The 23,030-nt window shown below is 33.8% G+C and overlaps 1 protein-coding gene across 1 annotated transcript; it reads right to left on the bottom strand.

The window, feature by feature from the left end:
* Positions 1-15: 15 nt before the first annotated feature.
* On the bottom strand, positions 16-22,724 carry BicC (protein bicaudal C). The gene is made up of 21 exons (XM_090112016.1): positions 22,644-22,724; positions 22,281-22,425; positions 22,141-22,184; positions 21,988-22,057; positions 21,422-21,501; positions 20,059-20,121; positions 17,437-17,586; positions 16,815-16,928; positions 16,107-16,232; positions 15,518-15,736; positions 14,514-14,682; positions 13,461-13,630; positions 11,159-11,324; positions 10,507-10,589; positions 5,372-5,474; positions 4,722-4,817; positions 3,951-4,084; positions 3,101-3,220; positions 2,378-2,510; positions 1,843-1,962; positions 16-1,512 (listed from the first exon to the last, which is right to left on the bottom strand). Exons 1-21 carry the CDS (start codon positions 22,722-22,724, stop codon positions 1,427-1,429), a joined length of 2,472 nt encoding a protein of 823 aa, XP_089968142.1. The 3' UTR covers positions 16-1,426.
* Between the last annotated feature and the right edge of the window lie 306 nt (positions 22,725-23,030).

Genomic DNA, 23,030 nt, shown 5'->3' with positions numbered 1-23,030 from the left:
TAAATAAAACACAAATTGAATGCCACTGAAACTTTAATCGGACGAGCTAAAAAAAAACAATCGTGCAAAACTTTCTTTAAACTTAAAAAAAAACTAGCGAAATACTAAACTCATTAAAACCTAAATCGATATAAAACGAAAATTTCATAATCACTTAAACACCATATCAAATCATTTTATAAAGCGACATATCAATCACTAGTTCATGATTAAAATTACATACGATCTCTAAAACCTATAAAAAGTAAACGAATTGATACATAATTACATGGTAAAAAAGAGAATTATAAAACGAAGATCGCAGTCATTATGTACCAAGAGTTCACTAAAAAAATAAAAATAACATTCAATAACAAAAATTAGTATGTTAATGTGGTTAAAATCAAAAATGCACTTAAAAATAACAAGAGGATAATAATGACGATTATAATGTTACTTGATTAAAATTCAGTTTGGAGTTTGGGTTTGTCACCTGATGGGAGTCAAATTCACGCTGTTGTCCAAAACTGATGTATTGATTTTATTATATTTGTCATACGCCAAAATTACGTTATCTGTACGAACCATTATTTCGCGGCTTTCGCCTGGTCTAACTGGGTTTGATAGAAAGAAAATATAACTTAAAACTCATTAAAAATAAAATAATCGGCCTTTAGTGTTGCCGCGAAATAATCGCTCATAAAAATAACGACGTATACATCTCTTAAAAGACATATTACTCATAATATGTAATCAAAAGAATCAAAGATTGGCTTCTAAAATTGGACAGAGACGTAATTTCAATAATCAAAAGTTAAAAGCGATTTATTGATTAAAAACTTAGTCGTTACTGATGGGGGAACATAAAATACAGAATCAAAAAATAAAACATGCCTTCTTATAAAAACTACATACTTAAAACTAATTTTTAGGCGCTCGGCCAGTTTACTTCAACAATTTAGTCTTGCGATCGAGATCAAACTGTCGTATGCTTTGAGCTATCATTAAAAATCGATAAAAACTACATTTTCTTAAAATCAACGAGATATAGACTATAAATAACAAATGACAGTTATTAGCCACAGACTGCTATAACCATAGACACGGCTTTGTCCATAGCTATTTTATGATTAAAATAACTGTCAAATACAAAACTTAATCAGTCTTGAGCGTTTTGAGATCATTTAGTATTCGCTACAAGTATAAAATCAGTCTATATGACTATACATCCAGTGGTCCATCAAAACTGTGAAATACATTAAATTTTAAATTACATTCGTGAAGTTTTGATGATGGCAACTGGATGATAGTGTAACGCTATCTTAATGCTATATTTTAACGCTTATGAGACGAGATATTTTTGCCCTCTTTGGGGATTTTTTTTTAATTTTATTATTTTTGGGTATTTTGGAGGCCAGCTCTAGGTCCCATAAGCGAAGGGGTGGTTCTACCACTTGTCTTTGAGGGCGGTGTTGTATTGCGGGGAATTTAGCATCTTCCGGTCGTTCGGGCTGCTCGCTTCTTTTTGCAGCTCTGTGAAAAATATAGATGTCAATTTTTATCAGCGATTTAAAAAGAGCCCTAAATCTATAACTATCTATAAAATATATAAAGAAACTTTATTTTTTGGGTAAAATTACATGTTTATTAAGTAATTGACAAATTAAAAATTTTAACAGAAATAACGTTAATTTTGAAGGTATACCAAGTATTTATGTTTCGATTAATTTTACGGCTAAGTCTTGGCCTTCTACTAACTTTACTAGATTCACATTTTTTAGTATGACTGGGTATTCGATAATTCTAATTATTTCTTACATATAGGTAATTTATTAGTTAATAATAATAATATGTTATACATACTTGCGATTGTTAGCAGTATCTTCCTGCGGGCGCCGAACGCGGCGATGCCAATTTCGATGAGATCCGCGTCGTTGAGAGATGTGAATGTGCTCATGTCTAGTTCGTGCTTTCTGAACACATCTGCAAAAAAAGTTTAAGTTTTAGTTTTAGTAATTTGTTGATTTATTAATATGTATTTGCATTATATAAGAAAAGTTAGATAATATGTATCTATAAGATTCAGTTATTTTTGTTTTAATTCAATAAACTTTGTGAATATTTTTGGTTGTTTTATTCTCTACAAGGTTGCAGATATTATCCTTATTATTATATTATGTATATGTAATACAGATTTTTAACAACTTTTTAACTATTTATTGGTGTTAATTTGTGACAAATTCATAGTTTACATATTATTGCAGTACAAAAAATAGCTCGCTGTTATCATGTGTTTTTTTTAAATTGTATGACATTTTTACGATCATGGCGTGGTGACCACACTCTCCACTATGTTCGGACGGATCGGTTCCGGATCCGACACTATATAAAACGTTACCTATATATTTGTGCAAGCCGATGTCCCTCAGCAGCTCGTACAGCTGCTCGTAGCGGTCGGCCTTGGGCGGGGTGACCACACTCTCCGCTATGTTCGGACGGACTAAATCGGAACGGTTCCATTGTTTTTCCGGCTGAAATTGTTCAAAACATTACGTTTTATAGGCTTTTTGTGAACGCCAAAAATATACAAAATTTATGTTACAATATCATACGAATTTGGTATATATTGAGTTATTCTTGATAAAATCATCAACAAATGTTTTGTATTTATTGGAATTACAAGTAGGAATCGAACCCAGGATGTAACAGTGTTTTATTTATTTATGCTTAATAGCTCTGAAAAAATACAAATTGAGACTGAACCTAGGATACATTGCAACAAACGGCGGGCTTATCGCTAAATAGCGATTTCTTCCAGACAACCGGTTGTACAGAGAGAAATTAAGTGAAGGATAGGAGTAGGGCAGTTTCTATTAAAAAAAAAGACGGGTTGCACTCCGGGAGTGTCGGCAGAAGTGAAAACTTGATTATTAACGTTCAGCATGTTTGATATTTTGGATTGGTATCTGTCTTACGCATGGAATATAAGGGCTAAAAAAAATCCATCGTACGCTTTTTCGATCAGGCCACGTGTCCTGACGCGAGTTTAAGATTTTATACCCAACGCCGCTAAAGAAGTTTTCACTTCAAAAATATTAATATTACAATAAAAGTAACTTACCGTAGTATTAATCTTATCATCATTAACATTGATATTCCCGGGGGAAGTGTGGCTGAAGTAACAACCAGACCATCTCGTAGTTGGCACTCGATACCCGCTGCCGACGTTTTCGCGCATAGCCTGGGGATTGCATATGTATGTAATATTATGTTGTAAAAAAATGTAATGTATTGGTTTTTGGTAGTTCAGAATAGGTTATCACGTCATTAGAATTGGTAGAGTGCTCAAATTTTCATCATGGTAGATGGTAATTGATAAACAATTTTTCAATCGGATAAATTCTAAGTATAAAATATATACTTACTAGTATTCTAAAGCAGTTTGTTTGTTTGTTTGGTTCGTTAGTTGAACGCAATAATCGCAGGTAATACGGGTCCAATTTGACAAATTATTTTTATTAATTATTTCAGTGTTATCATCACGCTAAGACCAAGAGGAGTGGAGCAATATTTTTTTTGCCGGTTCTATGAACCAAAACTATTCATGGCTGGTTCTATTATTGCGCAAAACATTATATTTTTGCTAAAAATTATTTAGCTTATTGGCCTCTTGTTGCATTTTGCGGTAGTCAGTAAGCGGGGACAGCTTGTTGAGTGTCTTTAGCATTTTAGTACAGCGAGTAAAGCCACGGGCGATCTCATATTTTTGAAGTGAAACTTCTTTAGGCGCCTTGAGTGAAATTTCAAGGTTATGGCAATACCGTCACGTCATGGAGTAGGGCGACGATTTTGGTATCTTTGAATCTTGCCAAAGAAGTTTCACTTCTGACACGTGTAGGTACTCACACACGCTCTTTTTTCACAATTCTTATTTGCTCTGTTATTGCTTTATAATGTTATTTTATATTTACCTTATTGGCCTCTTGCTGCATTTTGCGGTAGTCAGTAAGCGGGGACAGCTTGTTGAGTGTTTCTAGCGTTTTCTTTTCGCAGCCGACCGCGCGCCGGTCGCTTAGCGGTAACTCGGATATTATGTTCGCTAGTTCTGGGGAAAATTTATAAATGAGTGAAAAATCTATAATTTACTGTATAAAAAAATTGGTTGTTTGTAAAGAAGGTTTACGATCGAGATGTTTACGTGATAACATAATGCAGTGGCAGCGCTCGAGATGAGACGGGAGATCGGTCCGTCTCTCCCTCGTTATACTTGCGATCGCGCTCGTGAGGTTTTGGTGTGACACAAGTTTCTGAACATGTCACCCGACTAAAACGATTTTAAAAACGTTATCACGTTAAAATGAAGTGAAGTCCCATGTCCCCTAGTGGGGTAAGGGGCAGATGCATATAATATACTAAGTATATAAAAATAATAAGTTACTATTACGAAAAATTTTACACAAGTTACCATTATCGTTATAATTTATGAAAAATTTAAAAGTTGTAACTGGAAAAGTCCTGAAATTTTGTTTGGTGAAAAATCTTTAACTTATTATTTTGAAATTAGAAGAAGATAAGATGAATATGCGAATAAAAATATTGTGTTCGCTAATTCTGAGTTTTAACGTTTAGTATAGATATAGGCGATCAAAATCTTCATCTTTATACCATCTATATTCTATACTACGGGTAAAACCGCGGAGCACAGCTAGTTAATTATAATTATTATTATAAATAATACATACCATTATGAGAACGTTCAGTTTCAGTAGAGGGCGCTGGACTATGGGTCTTGCTGATTGGCGATACTGAAGGCGAAGCCACACTGCCTTCGCCGGTTCCTGTGTTATATGTTAATTTAATATTTATTTGTATATAAAACTAGCAAACCGGGCGAACTCCGTTTCGCCACCAGAGACACCTTTTCTTTGCTATAGGTAGGAGCCCGAGACCTTTCCAACGAATGCAAAACCGTGGAAATCGGTTCGTGCGTTCTGGAGTTATAGCTTCAGGAAGGAAAACCCGACTTATTTTAGTAGATAATTTGATAATATTTCTTTATTTTTAACGAAAGGGTGAGATTATGAAATTTGATGTCTTTTTATATTATAATACAAACATTGATTGTTGAAAGAACGTTACTATACGATTATGTTTAAAGAAGTTAATTGGTAGTCTTTTGATATAAAACAAAAAAAATCCTTTAGTCAAAGCAATACGAAACTCATGGTGACACGAATTTGAAAAAAAATATCCATATAGTTCGTTACTTTCAGATAGTCTATGAATTATTTTTAACATGGAAATAAAAATTTTCACTTTCTAAAAGGAACCATCATATTTCAATAATTATACGTATTATTAATATTTATCAATTTAATTTATAAATAATTACCGGAAATATTCTGCGCATCGAGAGACACGGAGCTGCCGGTAAAGTTGCTCTGGTAGCCGCTGCTCCCAGCGGAGCTGCAGTTTAGCAGCTGGTTTAGTGTTATCTGTGTAAAAAATGTTATTTTTTTAATTTTTTCCCCTATTTTGAGGTAAAAGTAACTATTTAGTAATGTCTTATGTCTGTTATTGATATAATTATAAGATTTTTTTGTTAAGTTTTGAGGTAAAAGTACCGCCTCTGTTTAATAATGTGTGGTAAAAGGGAAATGATTCAAATGAATAAAGACCATTGTACTAGTATATTATTATTAGTCTGTGATTGTACGTTAAAAATAAATGCACATCAGTCAGCATACGCATAGTAATAATAATTACGGTGGTTTATCAAAATGTGCCAATATTTAGAGACTGGATTAACCAATTATTTGTAACGCAAAATTAAATGATAAATATATAAATCGTTTTACTTAAGTCCTATCATAAAGAAAATATATTTTTTCTTAAGTATTTCAGAATGTAACAACGACCGCGTTTTTCTATATCTTTAAAATCAAGAAATACAAATCAAGAATCAAGAAATTTCAAGAAAATAACACTGAAAGTATGACAAACAAAAAAATGCCGTCAAGACCGTCGGCATTTCCGATTAAAATAGTATACAAAAGACTGGGCCGAGTGCCGAGATTCCAGCAATCGCATGCTTAGGAATAACACGCGTTGTGAACATGTTATTTGTACATTCCTTGCGGTGGTCCTTATTTTTAAGACTTTAAGTGAAACTTCTCTAAGCGCATTGAGGGTTAAATTTCAAGGTTATAGCAATACTGTCATGTCATGGAGTAAGGCGACGGTTTTGGTATCTTTAAATCTTTTCAAAGAAGTTTTACTTCTGACACACGCTCTTTTTTATTTTTTTATTATAAAAAAATATTATGAAAATGAAGCATACACAAAGAGAAGTTTATTATTGATTGGTATAAAATATCAATCAAAGTATTTATGGTCCGGGAGCCAGCAGCAGATTTTATGACCAAGTTCCTCTCAAGCGGTAATTAGTAAAATGCATCAAAGTATAGTATTATGAAGCCTCGTGAACGTCAGCTGGAGCTCGGTTGGGGGGAAGAGCGGTTGTAGCCTCCCGTATCAGCTGACGGTTTTTCCACCAAGATACAGCCAGCTGACATATATATTTATCCACAGTTACATATAAGCTATCATCAGGTAAATTTTTGTTTGAGAGGAAATAACGGAAAATAAATTTTTCTTTAAATTTAACTTTCATGTTCGAGACACCAGCTGACGTATAATACACCATGTTGTAACCAGCTGACTATTTTTTTTCGTTGAGATATTGGGTTAGCTACAATTTGACAAATTTTTAGCTGAGAGGAAATGAATGAATGAATGAATGTATTTTTTTTCCTATGTGCGTGGGAGGCTTTAACCGTTCCCCCCCCCAACCGAGCGCCAGCTGACGTTCACGAGGCTTTATAATACTATACTCTCATGCGTCTGACGAATTATCTCTTGAGAGGAAATAATGAACCAAATTTGCACCTGGCTCCCTAACCATTATGTATATTCTTTGAAGTCATTTAAAATTTGGATTAGGTACACAAATAATAGCTGAAGATCAGCTGAATTTTTATTTGTTGGATTTATCTGATAACAAAAAACTTAATAAATCGTTGATTTGAATGATCAGCTAAATTAATATGAAAAATAAATTCTAGCTCAGTATTGAAGTAGGTACCTAGTATTCATATTTTTAGTAACTAACCTAACCTAATTTTATTATTAGTCGTATCTAGCACGTGCTTCTTCACTGCATAGTATAAAACAAAGTCGCTTTCTCTGTCCCTATGTCCCTTAGATCATTAAGTAATGGATGGAGCACGCTGGCAAATGTTCTAACTAAACTTTCTGCCGGTTTTGGTGCGGGGAGGGTAACTCACACTTTGAAACACAATCACACATTCACAAAAATAATTTGTGTCTTTACAAACTCAAACTGTTACAAAATGGACAGACTAGCATGTTTTTGCACACATACATCGATTACACAGAAAAATCTCTATACATATACGTAATAATACAATCGCTCTAAAGGGATGTAACCATATCGATATTACAAAAATAATAATTTTGTTGAAATTAGAAATAACATTAATATTATATTCATAAAAAATACTACACAGGTCATTTGTAACGTTTTCATCATTATTATATGCATACGAAAAAACAATAAAACGCCATTTTATTTGTATTTGAATATGTATTTATTCAACACATCACATATTATATTCAATAAAATAAATATCGGTCCAGAAATTTTTATTATTTCTGTACCGAGGTGTCCATTCTGATTTTCTCCCACAGCATTCAATCCACCTTAGGCTTAAAGCAGGATTTTTTGTAAATCTGAAATATACGCAATATTCGTACATATAAACAAAGTAGCTGCTCCGTGCGGTTTCACCCCCGTGGCTCCACTCCTGTTGGTCGTAGCGTGATGATATATACCTTCCTCGATAAATGGGCTATCTAACACCGAAAGAATTTTTCAAATCGGACCAGTAGTTCCCGAGACTAGCGCGTTCAAACAAACAAACAAACAAACAAACTCTTCAGCTCTATAATATTAGTATAGATTACATAATAGAAAGGTTACAAGATTAACATTACAAAAAAAACGGCTAAATGCGAGTCGGACTCGCGCACGAAGGGTTCCGTACCATTAAAATGTTCTGCCAGTTAAAAGTAACCAAGCGTAAATTTTAATAAATATATACAAGACTTACAAAATAAACATTATACTCCTTTTTATGCAGTTGTGTAAAATTGTAATATAATAAAGATTAATTCTCATCTCATTTCAAATTATACTTAGAAAAATATTTTTTTATCGACGTTCAAGTTAAAAGCAGTCCGTCACTAAGAAAGTCGTAAAAATTTACGACCTTTTAAGCGACGAGTTTTTAAATTCAACTCTATCACTAAGTTCATAAAGATTAAATTTGAATTTCTCTTCAAGATAGTCTCGCTACATCACTTTATAGTCTCGTGGGGAGTGCGGTTCAATATCGCGTTCTAAATTCAACTTTATCGCTTAGTTCATAAAGATTAAATTTGTATATTTTCTCTTCAAGATAGTCTCGCTACATCACTTTATAGTCTCGTGGGGAGTGCGGTTCAATATCGCGTTCTAAATTCAACTTTATCGCTTAGTTCATAAAGATTAAATTTGTATATTTTCTTTCCATGATAGTCTCGTGAGGCCGCATCAATGATCGAGTACACACATGACTCGATTATTTGTCTTGATCATATCGCTAAACGATACATCGACGATTATTAGAAATTGCATTTAATTAGAAATGTACGTTAAAAAAATAAAAAAATATACACAAATGAAAGGTTATTACATCTTTTTTAATATTCGACATGTTTGAATTGCTTCTGCAAGACTTGACAGTGCAAAACGGCATTTTTAGCGGAGCACTCGCAGACGTCCTTTCGATGTTTTACGAATACGCAGAGTGTTCGTAATCGATTACGCAAGTAGTTTTTATGAAAGCATAAGATTTTTCGATTCGAATAATCTTATACCTCGGAAAAAGGGGAAACGCCTGCGTGTGTTATCCATTACTTAATGATCTAAGCTATGTCCCTATGTATGCTTAAAACTTTAAAACTACGCAACAAATGTTAATGAATTTTTTTTTAATAGATAGAATAGTTTTCGAGGAAGGGTTTAGTACTTATATAATTTATAAGGTTTTAGACAATGCAGGCGAAGCCGCGAGCAGAAAGCTAGTGGTCTATAAAAATTCTTTGAGTGATTTTGTCGACATATTGAAAGCGTGGAACAGAAAATTTTGCATACAATAACCTACTATAGAAGAGTTACATTTGTTTGGTTAAAGTCCACGCGAATCGATAAGGAATAATTAATATACGGTCGTGATTTACTAGAAATTAAACAATATCTTTTCAAAATTGAACCCTATACAGAAGAAATTAAGGATAATAATTCAAAAATAGTTGTTTTTGTCAATTAAAATCTATTTTTTCCAAAAAATCTGAAAATATTCAATAGAAGACAACTTCACTTCAAAATTAACTTTTCAATTCCAATATTCCGAATATTTATCCTACCAAAATTTTTACCATTAAAACACCTTATAATATTTTTCTAATTACATAATATGTACTCACCCATATCCACTACCAGAACACTCCAAAATAAATAAATCGTTAAAAATCAAGTTTTAGCAGAATAATAAGTCGTAATTCGTAATACAGTTTCAGCGGCACATTGCTATATGAGCATTTGTTGGAACGTTCCGTTTATATATCCTCGGGGTGAACGTGCGAATATATATATAGATTTCAGACATATTGGAAGCAAATGTTATGTATTGTTTTGTTTTATTGACTAGCTGTGTTGTGCGGTTTTACCTGCGTACATTATTATAAATTTTCGCATTTATAATATTCTAGTTCATCGCCCGCGGCTTCGCCCGCTTCGTGTAAAACCTAATAAATTATATACCTACTGAAATTTTCTACATCATTCTATCCACATATTAAAAAAAACGTCAAATTGTCTTGCGTAATTTTAAGGATAACTAACCATGCAGACAAACAGACGGCGGAAAGCAACTTTGTTTTATACTATGTGTCGAGTCTAAAGGTTTGTTGGTTGCTAATTTCATGCGTATTAGAGATACTAGATTTCCGCCCGCGGCTTCGCCCGCGTTTACAAAGGAAAACCCGCATAGTTCCCGTTCCCGTTTGATTTCCAGGATAAAACCTATCCTATGTGTTAATCCAAGTTACCCTCTATATGTGCCTAAATTTCATTGTAATCGGTTCAGTAGAATTTGCGTGAAAGAGTAACAAACACACACACATCCTCACAAACTTTCGCATTTATAATATACTAGAGGTCCGCCCCGGCTTCGCCCGTGGTACATATTTCGCAATAAAAGGTAGCCTATGTCCTTTCTCGGGTATCAAAATATCTCCATACCAAATTTCATGCAAATTGGTTCAGTAGTTTAGGCGTGATTTAGTAACAGACAGACAGACAGAGTTACTTTCGCATTTATAATATTAGCAGGATTAACTCACAGGTCTTCCATCGTTGGGCACTTGCAAGTGCGGCGGCTGCATCATCATCGATGGCTGCATGTTGTTCATCTCGCTTGACATCGCTTTAAAATAAATAAATAATTATATTTAATTAATATTTTTTTGACGTGACAACGTCTTATAATTCGATAGAGCCGGTTGCACGCACGAAAAAACATGACTCATGCGGCGTTACCTCGCTCTGAGGCGTTCCATGTAAGGCTTGAAGTGCAAGCGAGAGCGCGGAACGAGCGACAAAGAAGTACAATCGGACGTTGTCACGTTCAACTATCGTCAGTAAACCGACTTTACAGACAAGCAATTTTTTTGATGTGGATTTGTTCATAGCAGCTTTTGCGGTTAAGTTGTAAGGTGGTGTTGTACGGTATGGTAATAATATATAATGAATATATATTAATGAATGTTTGACAAAATACGTAGACGCAAGCATTTTGCGAAGTCGCAAACAATTATCGTAAGGGATTGCAACCAGCAACTCAAAAAAGAAAAGAAATAAAAAATGACTGACTCAACAAATTAAGCCACCATTCACGTAACTGGGAAGTAGAAGTGTTCGGTGTTTGGTTTAAGTGATTCACATGAAGGGGTTGATAACACTATAGTCATAAGGGGTTAACAAATATGTACTTACGGTTCCAAGACTGTCCCTTATACACCATCTGGTTGGGCGGGAAGCGGAAGTGTTCAGCGGTCGGTTGGGGGGAAGCCCACAGCCAGCTGTGGGGTGGGGGGGTTGGTGACAACAGGCGGAGGGGGCTGTACGCGGGGGTCGCGGGGCTGTAACCCCCGACACCTACCTGGAATTGAGATTTCATATATGTAGCAGCCAATCCGCGGCGTTATATTGTCATTTGTACGACGAAAGATTTTTTGAAATTGTTTCAGAATCGAGATTGCCTCCTGCAAATTTTATTTTTGATACATGTGGTTATAAATACCGTCTGTCTTCGAAAATATTGCAATCTTTTCAATAATTTGGAAAATCCAAAAGTGCACGCCTCATAATTTTTTTTTAATAATTATTTATTAATTATTATTTTTGTTTATTTAATAACAATTAAACCACATCGAATCAGACCCTGAAAAATGAAAGGGTTCTATTCCTGAGCATACTCAAGCGTAAGAGAAAAAAAAAGACTCGATTAGTAAAGTATTTCGGTCGCTATCGTGTTAACAAGAAAATCCTCCGCACATACAGACACACGGACGTCCAAGACAGAACTTTTTTAAACTGTTTTTTAACTAGTTTAAATAACAAAAATGACATCAAAAATATCATGAATGTTAAAAATAGTGTTTTTTCTTAATATGTGTGTGTATGTATTATCTTACAAGTGCAATGTATGATACATAAAGACATTTTAAGTTTGAAAAATCAGATGTTTTGCGCGAAGTGACAGTAGTACCCACCTCAACGCTTCGCTTATGAGGCGTGCAATAGCTGTTTCTTCTTAAAATATTTAGAGGTATAGTCGTATAAGTTAGCTAGCTTGAAGCTCAAAAATTGCTGGTTTGTTAGTAAAAAAAAGAATGAAAACGTGTGTATTGTCTGCAATCAGCATTGTTTTTAAGGTCATGTTCTGTTGTACACGACCAAGTTGTTTTCATTCATTAATTTGTATTTTCACTGTACAATTTTATGAGAATTTTAAATCATATTTTTTTTCAATAATAATTGTAAAAATAATTATTAACATTAAAATGTATAAAAATAAAATATTGTTATTGTAATTAAATAATTTGTTAATGTACTTAAATAATTCTATATAATTTCGAGAACTGTTGTGAATGCTGTGTACACCTGTTATTGATAAATGCATAATATTAATGAATTTATAACAACGGGTCACCATGAAATTTGACTTTGATTGCAAAGCATTAAATTTGGTAGTTTAGGTCGTAGACGGAAAAAAAATATATGGCATGAAAAACTTTGCTTTTGTGCTTAGAAGACTGATTGAACGAAATTTTTAAAAATCTCGGATTTTAATTTTTGATTGAAAATAAAACTATTGAAATAAAAATGTTTATTATTTTTATTAAGTTTTACTATCAAATTAGCTTACAGAAAAGTGGGAAATAACTTAAAAGTGCACACTTTTAATTTTTCTTTTATGTTCATAGCTACTTTCTCTCAATAAACCCCAAATATAGTCGCCCATCATGTTTTCATTGTATTGGCCTTGATAGCGTTGTTCAAAATTCATGATGTCCTGATGGAAACGTTCTCCTTGCTCTTCGGAATAGGCTCCCATATTGTTTTTAAATTTATCCAAATGAGCATGCAGCATATGTACTTTTAATGACATCCTGCAGCCCATGGCCTTAAAATTTGTAATTTGCCTTACCTTCCAAACACCTTTTACAATAACTACAAGCAACATGTGGAGCCCATGGCTTATGTTGATTCCGTACAGGACAGTCAAAATATGCTTCATAGGCTTCACAGAGAACATGAGATGTCTTTAGTTCATATTTCACGTCTCGAACTTTAATAAATTGACCACATATAAAACAAAATGCATCAGCATCGTATTTGCACTTTCGTGACGACATTTTATGTTATTCTGGGCTTGTAAATAACACCTGATGGTTGTTTATCACTCGGGTGCCATCTAGCGGCACATTGTAAACGTTAACACCCCACTCTCACCGCGTGGTCTTTTTAAAAATATTAAAATCAATTAAAATTTATGAAAAAATTGAAAATTGAGTATTATTATTATAACTATCACAAAAGCAAACTTTATACCGAAAAAAGGTATTTTCTTTTCGTTTTTGTGCATAACTAACTGGAAAATAATAGTATAAACTTTAGGACAAAGAACAAAAATTTTTTTGTCGAGTCGTGTAATGTTTATTGTATGAATGTGATATGTATTTATTGTTGGTGTGCCAAATAAATATAAATAAATAAATATTTTAACACTTACCTCATAATACGGCGAGCATGGTGAATTAATTGTATGCGAGGGTGAAAAGGGGTTAAACGCGGTGAACTTATGTGCGTTTAAACTTGGGATATTGTAAGATTCCGGTATTTCAGCGGTTATGGAGGATTCCTTTCCGCCGAGTAACGCACGACGCGCTTCGTAAATATCACCTGGAATATAACAGTTATTATCTATACATAAGCTATACATATAAAAAATGTGTGCGTGTATTAGTGTACACACGTAAGAAGTGAAACTTCATATTATGACCTTATTTTTCAAAAAATAATTTACTATATGCAACTTTACAGAAATACGTCGAATCACGCGTGGTAGGGATAAGAAAAAGATGGCGCATAACGGAAAAATGTCACGCGTACCGAAAAAATGTTACACTAAATTTTTTTCCAACCCCGATAAAGAAGTTTGACTTCAATAAAATTGTAGGAAAGTTAAAACTGTATATTGTATATTTTTTAAAGATTACTTGGAGCGTGATCTATAATCGATAACGAAGCCAAAAATTCAGTTTTTAGAATTTTTGTCTGTTTGTCTATATGTATGGCATAAACGAAAATTCTAAAAACTGTATTCTGCTTTTGTAGAAAACGTCGTAGATCTAAAATTAAATGTAATTCAAGCTTATCAATTCCTGAATAGAAATGAGGAAAAGTTTGTCGAAAATTTTTACAGGTTTTGAATCATATTCTGTAAATAACAGCATTGTTTAAAAAACATCCTAACCACATCATTCATTAAAATACACTTTTTACCAACAGTATCTACATGCCAGTATCAAACATGAGGTAATTTCATAGGGTTCCGTACAAAAAATTTATAACGGGACTCATTGCAGAGATTATTATTACTTCGCAGTCTGTTTATCGCTCTCATAAGCGTATTATAGTACTGAATGCTTAGTGTCGCGCGTCCGACTCGCACTGCTCCAATTTTTTTTCTTCGCGGCAAAAAATGACGTCATAATATCTTTTTTTTTTCTAAAAAGAGATGACTAACTTTTTTTTCCAAATTCTAAATTCAAATTTAACTCACCAGCACACCGCTCGATGCCCTTTATGACCACAGACGCAATCCCCTGCTTCGGCTTCCGACGCACACTGATGTAGACGCTGTGTTTGTGCATCAGAGAGTTTACTGCGTCTGTTTCTATGCGACACGTTTCTTCCGGCACGTCGAATATCACTACTAGAGGTAGGCTTCCCTGTAAGAAAAAAAAATGGTATAGGTATAAGTTTTGTTTGTATTAATCAGTGTTTTTGAAGTGAAACTTCTTTAGGCGCGTTGAGAGTAAAATTTCAAGGTCGCGCCATGGCAATACCGTCACGTCATGGAGTAAGGCGGTTTTTGGAATCTTTGAATCTTACCAAAGAAATTTCACTGACACGTGTGCTCGGCACACACGGTCTTGATTTTTGTATTAATCAATTTTTTTAGAGTGCGCAATAATTGACAGATATTTTTGTTGATAACTGATAAGTTTATGGTCTAAAAGTCAGAAAAAAAACATTTACTAAGTTACTTTTTCACTGTTAGTACGTACCTGTCTGAAATAGAGATGGAAGGAGCAAAAACACCATTGTGTGTTTATATTTGTTTTAGTCGTGGAAAATTGTAGTTAACTGTTCAATAAACTAATTTTATGTCGATTAAAGTAAACTGTTTTACTACGAATTTACAGCGTCGTATGCTGAATGAAGCATTTTGAAGATGCTCTCACGTTTATCTCTTGATAAACTTATCTGAGAGATGTTTGAACGAGATAACATATTGTGTCAAGGAGAAATTGTTCAGGATAATATTTTGTCACTCTAGGTGCTATTTGAAAAGGTTTGCCAGTGGCAGTTAAAATATAAAATCTGTCTATCACACTACTAAACTGTCTAAACTGTTTGTAAAAATTGTTTGTACTAAACCTAGACAACTGAACGATTTCGATGCCCTTTAGAAAAGAGATGGAACCCAGTAGGAAATTATTATATCATACTTTGCATGAATAACGATGACCATTGAGCTTTAAAAGACCCTTTTGCACTCACCACGAGCTGCTGCCGTGCCTTATACACGTCCTTGATCTGCCCCGTGATGGTGACGCAGCTCTTGCGCAGCGCCGGTATGTTGGGGTCGTCCGCGTCGGGGAACATGATCTGCGCGCCGCTCGACTGCATCATCACCTTCAGCTGTTCCGCCCCACGACCCACTACCACTGGGTGGTGCATGGGCGATATTTCGAGCGACATCTGGACTGATGTTTGGCTCTGGGGAATAGAATTGTCGAGTGTATGTGCGTTAAGACAAAAGTAAAATACATGAATAATAAAATACAAGATTTGTTGTTATATGCTTTGGCTTCTGTTGTGCATATTGCTAGAATTTATGACCGTTTCAACTTTCACGACAGTTTAGGAAAAGAGAACTTCACTTGTCCTTATTATTTTTAGCCACTAAATTACTACACTATTTTAACAAGATTACACTACATATTACGTATGTTTACTCCTTACAAAAACCAACACGCAAACACGCCTTTCCACGCATAAACCAGTACATATCTTGTTTAAAATGTAATTTAAATCTATTAATATCATCTTTCTGTATGTTAAATATTTATATTCTGTATTAACTTACAGCAAGCGGTCCACACATATAGCTCATCAGCAAGCTAGTAGCCTCCATAGTAGCTTGTACTTCCCATTGCACTCCCTTCACGACTAGAAGGTTAGCGTGTAACTTGGGACGGTTTCGGATCATCACCTATAAGATGATGATGATTAAAATTGTTTTAATGATGAAAAGTAGTTTCTTATATTTTAAAGTAATTATACTACATTCACAGAATACTTAATAGCAGCTACAGTACAGCAGAGTAGACTCTCGTTAATTTTGTTTTAAATTAACCTTAAAACCGAAGGTCCTTAAAATATAACCAAATATCGACTGTTTGAAATATCCAATGGTGCGACATTTTTTGGGAAAATAAAACTTATAAATATTGAAAAAATTACATATATCTATCTATATATATATATATATAAAAGAAAGTCGTGTTAGTTACTCCACTTATAACTCAAGAACGGCTGAACCGATTTAGCTGAAAATTGGCAGGGAGGTAGTCTAGAGCCAGGAGAAGGACATAGGATACTAAATATGTACCACGGGCGAAGCCGGGGCGGACCAATAGTAAATTTATAATTTTGGTAAAAACAGTAACTACTTAACAACGACAAAATTTAAAACACGGCAGTGCGAAGCCCGGGTTCGACTACCGCCTCATGATTGCATTTTCCTCTAAAAAATCCATATTTATAACAATAACGTCATAAAAGTAAATATTACCTGTACATTATATTGTTCCTGTATTTGTTGGACGTAGGGCGAGTTAATATCTGGTAGAGGCTGAGACGAAGATACTATGGGCAGCTCGAAACAGAATACTAGTGGGGTTAGAGCCTGTAAAATAATAAGATACCTAAGTAGGTATGTATAATAATATGTATGTAATATGCATAAAAATTGTTTTATTTCATGAGCATTATTATATATTCATACTGAAAAATTAGGTAGGTATAGGAGTATAGTGCATTGAAAATGTTTTTTAAAATGCGGGCGGCATTTTTTTCGTAGAGATATCATTAAATATTAATTATTTGGACATAAGTACCAATATTTTGATCATAACAATTATTTTTATCTCAATCGTTAATTTTTAAAAAGAATGTAAGTATATGAAAGTATAAAATATATCAATTAAAATTACATCACTAATTACCAGTGTGAGATACGTTAAAGGTACTCAAGGATGAAACATTTCAAGCGAAACTTCTTAAAATTTCAACGTCGCGTCATGGCAATACCGTCACGATTACGTACGATTTTGGTATCTTTGAATCTTGCCAAAACAGTTTCACTTCTGACACGTGTGCTCAGCACACACTTTTTTTTATACATTTATACTCACTCGAACTCTAGCCCTGGCCCTTTCGACCCTTTCCATGTCGCCCGCGATGGACACTTGGTTGCTTTTCTCCAATGCGCTGGTCCGGTTCGAGTCCGGGAAGTGTATGTGGCAACCTGTCTCTTCCATCACACGCTTTATTGTTAGACCACCCTGTATAATCGTATATATTACTATTTTAATTATTTTCACGGCATGAAAGATCTATAAATTAATTGACAAATATGTTACTAATCGTAGGTAAAACTCGAGAAAGGCTAGACCAATTCGGGTATTTCGATTTGTTACTCCTTCACGCAAAAACTGCTTAACCAATTTTCATGAAATTTGGCACACACATAACTTGGATTTACACATAAGTTAGTTTTTATCTCAACGAACGGCAACTATGTGGGTTTTCTTTTGATTGCGCGGGTGAAGCTGCGGGCTAAAAGCTAGTTAACAATATTACATAGTAGGATAGGATAGTTCATAGTAGGATAATATAGTAAACTAGCGGTCTGCCCCGGCTTCGCCCGTGGTACATGTTTACGTTTTCTCTACATAAGAACCATCCTCGTACTTCCAGGAATATAATAAAAAAAGAATTATCGAAATCGGTTCAGCCGCGTTATGCAGAGAGCAGCAGAGTTATGCGCTTACCAACACATTTTGCGATTCATTTTTTTAAATAAGAAAGATGGTGACTGGTGTAAGTGTTATACGTAGTATATTATTATTAATCTGTGATGTTATTTAAAACTATTGCGCCAAGCGAATGTAAATGCTTTTGGAGTCTTGGTTCCATCATCCATGTAGCATGAGCTTGAGCTATGATAGTGAGAACATGAAGGGTACCTAGTAAATATGTAATAAATATTCTATACTAATATTATAAAGCTGGATGAGATTGTTTGTTTGTTTGAACGCGCTAATCTCAGTAACTGGTCCGATTTGAAAAATCTTTCGGTGTTAAGGTGGCGGTTCGCGCCGCGACAGAGACAAGCGACCGAGACAGGAGACCGCGGCCGAAGACCGCGACCGTTACTTGACGTTCGGCAATGTATAGGCGACAGTTCGCGAGCGAGACAGAGACAGGAGACAGAGACGCGAGACGGGAGACAGCGAGACGGTCGCTGCCCCAGACCAGTAGTGTCGCGTGTCGCGCTCAAAAAGCACATGTGTTTTTGTCATCAAACATTAGGTGCTTGTTTACTAATAGCGAAAATGATCCTTCTTGGCCTCTAGTTAAATATAATTCTTTAATAGGTAATATTCTTTTAGTTTTGTATTTGTAATAATAATATAATAGCAAATCATCGTCTTCTTCTTCCTCCAATAGAAATTCTACTACTTGGTTTTCCATCATGACACAAACACAACTGACTACATCGACAGACTCCGATACTGATTAACTTTTCGGTCGTGAAGAGCTTGAGACACTTGTCGCGGTATCCGGTCTCGGTCTCGCCTTACAGTACATGCAGAAGAGACCGAGACACTTGTCGCAGTCTTCGGTCGCGGTCTCCTGTCTCGGTCGCTTGTCTCTGTCGCGGCGCGAACCGCCACCTTTAGATAGCCCATTTATCGAGGAAGGCTGTAGGCTATAGGTAATTATATCATCACGCTGACCAACAGGAACGGAGCAATGCGGGTGAAACCGCGCGGCACAGATAGTATTATATTATAATAATAATTAATTAATTAATTAATTAATAATAATACCTGTACATAAATAGTACAAGTTTCAAAAAGTATAATTGATGTTTCTAGTGGTTTAGGTGATTTTCACGGACAAATACTCAATCTTCTTTACATATTGCAAATTACGAATTACGAATTACGAATACTTTGACGCCATCTATCTTCAGCTAAAGTCAATTTTATAAGCTTTTTAATCTTTCCAATTGGACATTTCAGTTTTATAGCATTCAAATGCTTTTTAAATGAGAAAATTTTCATTAAAAAAAAATCGATTTTAGTTTTTCGTTTAGACGAAAGACGCGGGTTCGAATCCCGTTTCGTGATGAGTGATCACGACGTCAAATTTTTTCTATTCTTCAAACATTTCTCAATCTCTCCAATAGCTTATTATTGTATTGACCAATGACCTTAGATTACAAAATTATTTTATTTTGTAATCTAAGGTATTGACAATAAAATTAATAGTTTAAAATTTCTATAGCAACAAGTAAATGGCCTCGCACCCTCATTTAATAATTATGAATTGTTACCCGCACTCTAGCGGCAAACATTATTATTACATTAGTGCACATTCTTCTCCTATAAGATTGAACACAATACACATCCTAAGTACACATCTTTGTTGTTCATGGTTCGCAGTATCGATTTATTTCGCTACATGTATGTTTTGATAAATGGCAATTATGAGATTTCTTGCAAAAGCTTTGAATTTTAAATGATTTGGGGTAAGATTTTCGGTTCGTAGCAATTTTTATTTTTACATTGCCTAGGTACATTGTTTATAGGTTACATGGTTTCGGTCTTACTATTTAAAACGTCGTATTCAGAAGCTTGAACTAGATAGGTAGCCTGTACATTAGTTATCTCGGCACAGACTACAAATTTGATATAAGCTAACAATAAACCTATAAACAATGAATACTAATTAATAAAAAATCTTACCTTTCCGATGATGTGCGAATGATCCGTGTAACTGACATCGATTTTCATTGTAACTCTGTTACTCTGCAACACATTAAATTATTAAAAATTATTAATTATTAAAAAAAATTATTATGAATAAGTTAATTTAGTCCTTATGTCTCAATTAATTATAAATTAGAATTGGAAATAAATATTTTATTTAATCCTCAAAATGCAAAAAACTACACAACACCTATTTATTATGCATAAGTTTGCATACCTACCGCTTGTTGACATACGAAAATTAGTTATATCAAATCTATTTATATAATTAACTAGCGGTCCGCCCCGGCTTCGCCCGTGGTACATATTTACGTTTTCTCTACATAAAAACCATCCTCGTACTTCAAGGAATATAATAAAAAAAGAATTATCGAAATCGGTTCAGCCGTTCTCGAGTTATGCGCTTACCAACACATTTTGCGATTCATCCATACTAATATTATAAATGCGAAAGTAACTCTGTCTGTCTGTCTGTCTGTTACTCAATCACGCCTAAACTACTGAACCAATTTGAATGAAAATTGGTATGGAGATATTTTGATACCCGAGAAAGGACATAGGCTACCTCTTATTGTGAAATATGTACCACGGGCGAAGCCGGGGCGGACCACTAGTTTTTATATATAAAGATTAAACAAGTTAAATACTACCATCTACGACTTTTACCCTGCCCGGAATTTTTGTTTCCAGCCCGCTACGCTATTCCATCGTCTATACTCTACCATTCTACATCAACCACTTATTTTGAATTCTTAATTGATATTATTAACCTTTAATGTACCTACTATAAATAAGAAATTGAAAATTGTTGTCTAGTATCGAAATATTCCGATGTGGTCGAAATTGTTACGATTTATGAACAAGGATAGACTGGCTGAGGACAAAACTTTATAGCATCCTTATGAAAGGTTATACAATCATGGAAAAAGGACGACTGTATTTTGTATTCGTGTTACATGTACATATTAAATGTCTAGCCTACATAGAGTGCTATTAATAATTATAGTACGTTCAATGATTATTCAATGAAATGGTTATTTCCATACGAACAGGTATACTTTAGTCAAATACAATTATAGTATTTTGTCGTTACTAATAAACAATTTTACACATATTGTTACAGTAAATATTGTAATTTCAAAGCTACACGGCTCATTTCATAACATACCTACCTAGTTACATATTATATTAAAAAAAATATGTCGACTAATATTTATGATCTTTCATGATACTTGTTAAAATATGAACATAATATAGGTATTATGTAATAATAACGAGTAACATAAAAATGATATTCATAACATGTTGGCACTTTGACTGTATTGTTTCAAAAACTCACCCTTGTGTCCAGTAACTGCATAATTTTTTCTCGAGCCAGTTTCACATCATTGGGTCGTCCGGCAATCCTCACATGTGGATCTAAATCGAAAATGCAATACCATAATATAACAACCACTTTTATATTATGTATATATGTAAACAATCACTGACACAAAACTATATCTCACCGTATATTTCATAAAGTTCTTTGAAATTATTACATCTAATTTTTTTAATTAAATCATACACAATTTCATCGTTATTGTCTGAGATATCCATTTTAATTCATTTTAAAATTAAGTAAAAAAATATAAAAATTAAAAATTGATTTCAAAATTTCGGTACGCGCTAACGGACGCGCGAACGTAAAATAACTCGAATTTAAAAAATAATATTTGAAATAAAAATTAACGCCAGACTGGCGCCGCGTCCTGGAATATTGGCGCCAAAATAACGTTCCGTTTCTATGACACAAAATAAATAAAAATAAAATTATAAAACTTTGTTTGATTTTATTATATTTTACTGAATATAAAAATAGTAACTAATAACTTAATAATTTAATTTATTTTATTTGTTACTTACCTTTCTTCGATCGGGCTCCTATTTTCAGACGAGCAGGCCAATTAATTAAAGTATTAGTCTCGTTCATGACCTAAAATAGTTAAAACTTATTATAAAAAATATTTTATACTAAGGTAGTATAGAATAGTGTATGAAAAATATAATAATACATACCCTGTGGAAAAACGCTTGCGCAGTCTGAGATTCTTCCAAATTTTCTGAAATAGAACAATAGTTAGGTATGTTTACACTTCAAAGTTTTAGGTTAAGTTGCTTTACGTTAGTTCAGGGAGTTAAATTTTGCTAATAATTACCGGCAAGCATAGCCTCCAAACGCCGTCTATCAACGCGAAATCTCTCCTGGTACACATCTTCAGCGCTGTTCAGGCCTAGTATTACAGCCAACTTCTGTAAATCTTCAGCGGACGTCACAGAATTACTTGTTCCACTTTCTGAAGCCTACAAATTTTATTAGGTAATAACAACGTGTGTGAACTGTAGTTCGGTAGGAGTAAAAAAGGGAGTAGGTGTAACATAAAGGAAATGGTATTCCCACTTATCAACCGCACGTTAAAGTTATGATAAAGATGGCGGATGACCATAATTTCCAATCTAATTCGTAAAAATCACAAAATAATCAGAAACGAAATGCAAATTAATATAATTTTATACATTACCTCGCTTAACGAGTCTTTGTCGGCGTTATTTCTAAATTCGGAGAGATGAGTTTTTACGGTTAAAAAGTTTGTCGACGCCATTATAAAATTTTTCTCGTATAAAATAAAATTGTCATAAATAAATTAAATCTTTCAATGAATTATTATAATTATATTATATAAAACATAATAATTTAATAAAACACAATATTAAAAAATAAAAATGTGGAATAACCAGAACAACTTCACGTTCTACGCCCAACTGTAAAAATGAACATGGTTCTTAACAAAAAAGATTCGATAAAAATTATATTATATGAGGGTAGATAAAAATACATTCAAAACGTGCAACCTGCAATTATTATTATAACAAACCCTTTCCATATTATATTCATAAATATTGTTTAA

Source organism: Colias eurytheme, chromosome 17, assembly GCF_061535395.1.
Source record: "Colias eurytheme isolate Ceu_HAF_F1 chromosome 17, ilColEury1 Martin Lab GWU primary, whole genome shotgun sequence".
NCBI lineage: Eukaryota > Metazoa > Arthropoda > Insecta > Lepidoptera > Pieridae > Colias > Colias eurytheme.
Note: the sequence above shows the minus strand (reverse complement) of the source record. Positions and strands in the feature narration are given on the sequence as shown.

Bases quoted from the DNA above. Each gene is read 5' to 3' on its own strand.
- BicC (XM_090112016.1), bottom strand. From the start codon at position 22,724: ATGGCGTCGACAAACTTTTTAACCGTAAAAACTCATCTCTCCGAATTT. The intron at 16,929-17,436 runs GTGAGTATAAAT...ATTATTTTACAG, and splicing joins GGGCCAGGGCTAGAGTTCGA to GCTCTAACCCCACTAGTATT. The intron at 14,683-15,517 runs GTGAGTGCAAAA...TTTTTCTTACAG, and splicing joins AGGCACGGCAGCAGCTCGTG to GGAAGCCTACCTCTAGTAGT.